An 8,994-nucleotide genomic window follows, 5' to 3' on the forward strand; every position below is an offset into this window, starting at 1 on the left:
ACACACACACACACACACACACACACTAACACACACACATCCTGTTAAACTGTAGAGGGATACGTTTCCAGCCACTTAGCATAGAAATGCACTGCAAGCATTTCCACTGCAGTCCAGCACACATCATTATTGCAGGCAGAGGTTAATAAGGACATACACACACAGAAAAAATTAGCATGTCAGAAAATCTGCTGTGACCATGTTAACCTCTACATGTTGTAATGATTTGGTCGTACTCAAGAGGCTAAATCGGTTATTGTCACTGTGAGATTTCAGTGATTGTTGTATGCATATTTGTGTGTGAAAGAGAGGCAGAAAGCAAGCAATAGCTGTTATAGTAATAGCAAGCTGTTATCCTGCCATCTGTCTCAAATGTACAGTTTAAATATGCAGCAAAAATATGCTGCATAAAACTGGTATGCCTTTAGAACAGAATTTAACTAGGTTTTTAATATAGTTGTTGTGTTATTGTAAAATGTAAGATTTTAGGTTAGGGGCAAGCCAGATTGATCTCAGTTTTTTTGTGTGATAGCTTTGATATTTAATGCCACTTTTGTAATTCATTCTTTTGTGTGTGTGTGTGTGTGTGTGTGTGTATAATAATGAATTATTATATATTTCACACGTTTAACAATTATTAATATTAATATAATATAATAAGTAAATACAATAAATTATCAGTTATATATTATCATTACATTTTTTATATATTTAGTTGTTCTGACAATAGATTTCAATAGAGGTGTATTTCTATCAACAGAAATCAGTACATATGTATTTCTTAAATAATATTATGTCTCTTTTTTCCAGGTGTGTATTCACCTGCAGTGGGCATGGCTTTATGGTCAGGTGTGATAGACAGTGAAAAAGCATGGGAAAACTACAACCGCCATAACAAAGAAAGGGTGAGAGAGAAAACCAGAGAAAGAGGACACAAGAAAGAGCGGGAGAGAGAACGGTATAGAGAAACAGATAGAGAACACAGTCCGTCCTCACAAGATCACAGAAGGTAAGACAGCCAATCAGTCAAGACAGCCAACGGTCTCAATATAGCAAGGTTAAATGGACCTTTAATTAGAGCTGTTTTTAAGATCTGTGCAAAGTGTTTGACTCGTGTCATTCTTAACCAGCATTACTTCCATTCCTCTGTGAAACACAAACTAGAAATTTGTAGCCTACTGGTTTTTCTTTTTCCATGCAATTAGTCCACAGCGGATGTAGAGCTTTTTAAGCTTAAAAAATTAAGCAAAAGAATTATAAAAGGGCTATATTACAAGACTTCTGAAGCCATATGACAGCTTTGTGTGAGGAACAGACAGAAATGACTCCCTGATAGTGATGATCAGATCATTGAGTGATAAAAAAATTTTGTGAACTGAATCAACTGTATTCATACTGTATTCATTTAAAAGACCAAACTTAACGAAACAAATTAACTCTTACAAAGCTATCGTGTAGCACCAGAAGAAGTGAAATAGAATCATATGAACCATTTTTATGTTTTATTTTATGGTGTAAGCTTGGCAACTTCAGTTCCCTTTCATTGTAACTTAATGCTGGAAAGTAACCAACACATTCCTCAGAATTACTGCTTCAATGTGCCACAGAAGAAAGAAAGTCATACAGTTTGGAAAGAATTTTCACTTTTGGATGATTCATATTTCGTTACACCTGTCTGTCAGACTTATGAAGTCAACATGCTCTTGCTCTTTTAGATCATCTCTCTCTTGCTCTCACTTCACATGAACATGAGATAACATATCTCGATGTCTGAGTGGGTATATTCTCTCTTGTGCCTTAAAGATTGCGTTTTAATCAAAAAGTGTGACAACATGCTAAATAAAATGACTTCCAAATCTCAACATAAGTCTTCTGACTCACTGCTGGGCCTGTGCAAAGACACACACACACACTTTTGGCATGGTACCACATAAACTAGGACTGACGTTGTCACACACAGCAGCACAGGCCAAGGCTTTGAGGGTATGTTAGCGGCTTTGCGCCTGTGCCATTGCTCAGAGAGAGCAGAGAACCTACTGACCAACATATTCGTTCAGCTCTCAGATCCTCTGTCTGATATACACTGACAAATATCTGTCTTCTCTATCACTGTTTTATGTAATATCCACACAGAAACTGCACAATCCATCACTGTCTGCCACATGCTGAGTGAAAGACAACAACTCTGTTCACATACACAACCTCTCTCACTTTAGCACATGCTGAGAGAACTTTACATACATCACACACACTAAGATCTGGCTGGTAAGTTTCATTTCAAGTGATTTGATCTTGAGCTATAAATATGAGTGTTAATGGGTCTAAAATGTTTTGTGGTCCAATCACTATTTCAGGGGTGTCCCTCATGGCTTTGTGTAAGGACCCTTTTTATTTACTATATACTCCCAACAAGTGATGTTTAAGTTATGTTTAGAAATACTCCAAAACACCACATTGCATTGATTTTAAACTTTAGCCAGTTTAAAAGAAAAATGCTACTAATAAACATTTTTTTATATATGCAGACTTCACAGGACATCTTGTGTGATGTAAAGTAAATGAATAAATGTAGATATACTGTAGAGTTAATTTTTAAGTTGAATACATGTATTTGACAAAAGTACTGTAAGTAATTACACGCAAAACATCACATTTGTGGCAAATTATATTACTTTTAAAAATATTTTTGATTGATTGATTGATTGATTGATTGATTCTTTTAGTTCTTTTAATATTAAACTAGTATCTTTGTCATGATTAATTTGTTTTGCCTGATCACTCATGATAGGATCACCAAAGGTTAAACAGGGCTGCACTCAAGAGCAAGATAAACACAGAGATATCAACAACACCTGCACTGACAATCTGCCACACTAACTTTTTCCTTCTTTTCTCACTTAGCCCTTCCCTTCGGTCAATATATCTGTCTTTTAATCTGATTGGTAATGCTCTTAGCAACTGGTTGGACATTTGGTGAACACATGTCCCCTAGATATGATCTCATTCCTGTGGCTTAGAGAGAGAGGACTGGTCTGTCTTCAGTCCAGCTGGCATGACACACACACACACACACATTACATTTGTAAGTCCCAGAGGAACATGTATATGGTTCTAATCCTTATTAATAAATGGCATGAAAAATTTGCCACAGCATGTATAATACACAGATTCATGTTGGGCTTGCAGCAGCGGCTGCTAACAATAACATAGATATCATTTGACTAACTATGAGAAATGCACAAAGAGGAAACATTACAAAGAGGAAGTTACGTAAAGGGATAGTTCACCCAAAAGGATCATTGCAGCAGAATGTTAATTTTTGGGTGAATGGTGCCTTTAAGTGAAACAAAAACATTTGGCTTTGTGGAGCGATCACGCACACTCCACAAGTGACCACTGTCACCACAAACTCTTTTGTCCCCTGTCAGCTAATTAGTGTTTCCAAAACTAATCTATAGCCCAGCACCTGAGGGCCGGAAGTTTCAACTGACTGCTAATTACTGACAGAGTGATCAGGTTATTGAGTTTGTCTCTTTTCTCTGTCTTTCTTTTTCTGTGTGAATGTGCACAGAGAAAGAGAGAGAATGTGGTTAATGTGTACTTGGAGGCATTCATTAGAGCAGTGGTTCTCAAACCTGTCCTGGAGTACCCCCTGCCCTGCACATTTTGTATGTCTCCCTCATCTATCACACCTGATTCAACTCATCAGCTCATTAGTGGAGACTGCAAGACCTGAAGTGGGTGTGTCAGATATAGAGAGACATACAAAATGTGCAGTGCTGTGGGAACTTCATGGAGAGGTTTGAGAACCCCTGTATTAGAGCACTGTACATCATAACGGCTGCAGGTTGAGCCATTTCAGAGAAATGCAGTGTGTCTGTCTGACAGTGACCCTCTTAACATGCACAAAAATATATATTCTTATATAATATGTGTATGTTAACAGTGTTGGGGAAGCTACATTTAAACTGCAACTATTTAGATTGGAATATAAAGTACTTAATGATAAAATGATACCTGACAAGTGGAACATTTTAACAATCGGAATCCACTCAACATTTGAGCTGTGGCCTAATGGCTAGGGAGTCGGACTTGTAACCCAAAGGTTGTGGGTTTGAGTCTCAGGTCCGGCAGGGATTGTAGGTGAGGAGAGTGAATTACCAACCCTCAACTGCTCCGGGTGTGTGTTCACAGTGTGTGTGTCTGTTCACTTCTCACTGCTGTGTGTGCACTTGGATGGGTTAAATGTAGAGCACAAATTCTGAGTATGGGTCACCATACTTGGCCACATGTCACGTCCTTTCCTTCCTTCATTAGATTAGCAACATGCTAAAGACAAACTCTGTTGAAAACAGTTGCCATGAAGAGTGTTTTTTGTGTGGCGTACAATGTTTTAGCCTATGTTGAGCATTCCAAATGATCACTTTTGTAAGGTTCATTGACAGTTAGGATGCTGCCTTAAAAGGCAGCTACCTATGTAGCTAACGAGTCATCTCGCTCTGTTTTAGAATAGACTGAAGCACTCATTATTTCCTCATAATTAATAAGTGTGCTTGTACATGTGTGTGCAGTGAGGAGGAGCGTGTGTCTCGACACAGGGATCACAGTCATTATGGAAGCAAGAGGTACAGGGAAAGCTCAGGAAGAGACGGAATGAGAGACAGATATCGAGAAAGACGACACCGGGACAGGAATGAACAACACAGATCCTCACACAGGTAATGCCAGGAAAATTCACCAGGGTGCCGGACAGTAAAAGAAAAATACCAAAGGTGACTAAAATGCCCTAGATGTTAGGCAGAAAAAGTCATTTGATATATATTTCATAATATTCTGTTCTAATCCTGTCTAGTTATGGGTTTAATTCCTCTACTGACACCATAGTGACCTGTAGCTGTCATCTGTATTCACGGTTTCGGAGTCAAATATCGCTGAATCTCATATTCAGAATTTATTCCAACAGATAATTTCTGTATACTGACATTATTTAGAGCTTTTTCTAAATTTGATGTTGATTTTGATTATATAAATAGCATCCATAATTTTTCAGATAAATTATATTTTATTATATTATTCTCTACATAGAACAAGTGGTGTAAAAATATTTTTTATTTTATTGCATTTTTTTGTTTTGTTACAGGTACTGTAAAACTACCCGATTAATTATTTTAATCATTAATTAATTAATTTAATATGAATTAATAAATATTGTCGCTTAATTAGGGAAAAAAGTAATTTTCTCACATCTAATACCTATATAATGTTATATATATAGATCATGTGACCTTCTTCTCTCCGTCTCTCTCATTAGTGGCAGCAGTAGGAGGCGTCATGATAGTGATGACGCAGATAGCCACAGGAGACACAGGCACAAACGCTCTAGACACAACCGAGGAAGCCTTGAGCCCAGCGAGGAGTGCAGTGTGGACCAGGAGAACCAGTCAGAGGCCACAGAATAACTCCCTGGCCAGCTGGTGAGCCCATTTGTTGACCAGTTGGAGGTCTTTAGTGAAAGATCATTAGTCTCATCACCAGTCAGAGCATGAGTAAACAACTGTGAATAGATTTTGATTAATCGTATGCCAAACACACTTGATAAGCCAATTTATGGTACCGTTTTAGCAATTTAACATTTCATTTTTTGAAAATATGATTTAAAAAAGTAAAATGTGGTCAAAAGAGTACACTATTTTTAATTTAGAAATTTATTTATTCATTATTTAAAATTACTTTGTTTTGGTAATACAAAATGGTATTTTTGTTGTGCCAAATGTTAATTTTGTTGAAGCAAAATCATTATAAACATGATCAAGAAATGTAAATGTGTGTGAACCATGATTTAGTGTGGGGAAAGAAGAAATTAATACATTTATTCAGCAAAGATGCATTAAAGTCTTCAAAACTGACAGTAAAGACATTTATAATCTTAAAAAATATTTATATTTCAAATAAATGCTGTTGTTTTGAACTTTCTATTCATCAAAGTATCCTGAAAAAAAGCCTTTCTCAACAATATTATGCAGCACAAATGTTTTCAACATATATCATATAATTATAATAATCAGAAAGCTTGAGCACCAAATCAGCATATCAGAAGGATTTCTGAAGGATCATGTGATACTGAAGACTGGAGTAATGGATGTTGAAAATTCAGCTTTGCAATCACAAAAATAAATGACATTTTAAAATCTATTCAAATAGAAAGTTCCTTAAAACACAAAATACAATAATATGGTTAGATGTTATTACAAACAACAGCCTCTGTGAACCTCTTTCAAAACAAAAATCCTGCCGACCCAAAAATGAATGGTAGCGTGTGTTTTTGTGTGTATATATATATATATATATATATATACACACACACACACACAATAAGAACACGAGACAGTAACACACATCTCCTTGTAGAATGACTTTATTGATCATTGAACGAAAGGTACCAACAGATACAATATACTGCACAAGCCAAAGCATGAGATGCCAGAGCACGCACCTTACCCCACAATGATACCTACACACACACACACACACTCACACAGTGAGCTTTTCACACGCCACTCTGTCCTATCCTTTCACCTCCAAAGTAAACAAAAAAAAAAAGTCAGCAAGGCCGCCAAAATCTCACGTTATCATTATAAGCATTATAAGTTATCATCCATTTTTAAAATAGATTATTAACATTGCTTTTCTTTTTTTCAGTTGCTATTCTTTTTTATTACTCACTATAGTTCATTTTCATATGCGACAGCATCTGAAACATACCAACATAGATAGAACTACTTGGCAAATGTGTCTCCATGCCAGCGGATGGAGAGAACGAACCACTGTCAGAACGAACAAAATGAAGCCAATATCCGAAAGCCATAGGAACAGAGAGAAATAAAACAAAATTAATATTAGTCATAGTACAAGTGCTTGAATCCATTTAGTTATTTTTTCAGACATTGACGTTTATAGTAAAGAATGTGCGTCCACTTCGATGCATTTTCTAACATGTAAAACTAATGGAATTGGCAACGTGTGTCCCCCAACACATCCCAGTATCCCTTTCACCTCTCGTTCTAAGGAAATCCCTCTTATGTGCAGCATCTCAACGTCCTCTACGAACAACAATAGAGTCACACAATCGGACTACATATAGCACAGTGCCCATAATGTTTATACATCTATTTCCGACTCATTTATTGACTGACGCGCTCCTCGTTGCATCCTGAAATTGTGTTTTTAGACCCTCCCAGGTCCTTTAATACAGATTAAAAGCTCAGCCTTCCATCAGTAATGACACAATGTTCCTCTCATGCACACATATCATCTTTATGCCTTGACAAAAGGGCAATTGTGAAAGCTCCTCCTGGTTTTGGCGTGTGATAAACGTGCTTCCTCGTGGGCGGAATCATGTCATTAGCTCCGCCTTCAAGTTTAGAGTCTGAGCTCCGATTACCTGAATGAGGTCCATGTGTCATTTCCTGCTCCTGAAGGGCAGTCCGTATCATAAGCCCCACATTTCAAGGAAGTCTCGGATTCTCAAATCCACCATTTTATTTATCCCCTAGTGCAGGGTCAATGTGATAAGCCCCTCCCACATGCAGAGTAGTCCTATAGCAGGCTTCCAGGCCAAGAAACGATGGTGAGAGTGATCCGACCCCTCAGCTCCTTGAGCAGGTGGACTAGAGCCGTGTGTGTCATTCCCCAAGTGCTCTTCCCGTTCACCTCCAGCAGGATGTCTCCACAGCTAATGGGAAAAAAACAAAAGGGATGAAGTTTTAGTATGTTGGAGTCATGACAAGAATGAGGGTAAATACAAAAAAGCTGTATTTAATAAACTGTGCTAGGCAGTTTATTTATAGGTGTTCTACATAAAGCATAGTTTCCGACAATAGTAGATTCTACGTATTCCAGGTGTCTGTACCGTATCCTGCCGTCGTTGTAGGCCGGTGTGCCCTCTACGATAGAGCGGATAAAGAAGGACTGGTTACAGTTGAGTTCTTCTTGTCCACCCACAATACTGAAACCCAGACTGCCAGACGTGCTCCTACGGAGGACAATGTCTTTACAGCAATATAGATGCCTGGAATGGACAGAAAAGTCGAGGTTAATTTTATTGTCATTCAGCAGACATACATAAATCAACAAATTATTCACCAAGGACACTTAAAGGGATAGTTCACCCAGACTTGAAACGATGCACTTTTATTCCATCTTTTTTTGAATGGTAACTGATTGGAAGTAAATGGTGACTGATTGGTGTTGTCATTGTCTATTGGAACAAAATGAGGGTAAATATTAATAGAATTTCTGTTAACATTTTACATTTAGGTGTAATTCGTTAACATTAGCTAAAGCATTAGGTATCACTGTATGGACAATACGTTTACATCATTTAATAAGCTTTGTTAATGTTAATTTCAGCATATACAGAATTTGTATATATATATATATATATAAGATTTATTTTTGACTTTATTATGATAGGCCAGTGTAGAGGAAGCAAAGTGGGAGAGAGGGAGGGGGGCGGGATCGGGAAGGGATTCCAACTCGGGCCGCCTGTAGCATAATGGCGTAATACGTCGGCACGTTGCCCACAAGGCTATTGGTGCCAACACAATTCATATATTTTTAAACATTTGTATAAAATGTTGTATACATTTTACATTTTAAACCGTTGTATAAATTAGTAAGCTAAATTATACATTTTTAAATTACTATTATAAAAAAAGAAAAGGGATTGTGATAATTAATGCAGTATAAATCCAATTTAAACTGGCCTGTTGTTGTTGTAATTATTATTAAAAATACATTTTGATTAATTAGTTAATTTCTGTATGTACAGTATATGAATACATTATTACATTCCATATACAGTATACATTTGGTATCAATTATATTGTATAAATTATTATTATTGTAAAAAATAAAAAGGAAAAACAAGAACAAAGGTGAATGAGATACAGTCGGGTTACCCACAGTGCTATATGTAAATGATCATTTACCTAG

General features: G+C 36.8%; 2 protein-coding genes across 3 annotated transcripts in view; one reads left to right on the forward strand and one right to left on the reverse strand.

The window, feature by feature from the left end:
• Nucleotides 1–5,676, forward strand: part of LOC107601903 (pre-mRNA 3'-end-processing factor FIP1-like) — a 31,043-nt gene extending 25,367 nt beyond the window's left edge. For both annotated transcript variants that reach the window (XM_016294256.1, XM_016294257.1), the window contains 3 exons: nt 811–1,009; nt 4,572–4,718; nt 5,312–5,676. In XM_016294256.1, the coding sequence (XP_016149742.1) occupies nt 811–1,009; nt 4,572–4,718; nt 5,312–5,459 (494 nt within the window). In that variant the 3' untranslated portion in view covers nt 5,460–5,676. The remainder of the gene's footprint in view (nt 1–810; nt 1,010–4,571; nt 4,719–5,311) is intronic.
• A 1,876-nt stretch (nt 5,677–7,552) lies between these two features.
• LOC107601894 (E3 ubiquitin-protein ligase LNX-like) overlaps nt 7,553–8,994 on the reverse strand; it is a 44,428-nt gene continuing 42,986 nt past the window's right edge. Inside the window, exons 10-11 of the mRNA XM_016294245.1 lie at nt 7,910–8,150; nt 7,553–7,732 (exon numbers count right to left, since the gene is read on the reverse strand). Of these exons, the coding sequence (XP_016149731.1) occupies nt 7,597–7,732; nt 7,910–8,150 (377 nt within the window). The 3' untranslated portion in view covers nt 7,553–7,596. The remainder of the gene's footprint in view (nt 7,733–7,909; nt 8,151–8,994) is intronic.

This window comes from Sinocyclocheilus grahami, unplaced genomic scaffold, assembly GCF_001515645.1.
Source record: "Sinocyclocheilus grahami isolate Dianchi unplaced genomic scaffold, SAMN03320097.WGS_v1.1 scaffold314.1, whole genome shotgun sequence".
Lineage (NCBI taxonomy): Eukaryota > Metazoa > Chordata > Actinopteri > Cypriniformes > Cyprinidae > Sinocyclocheilus > Sinocyclocheilus grahami.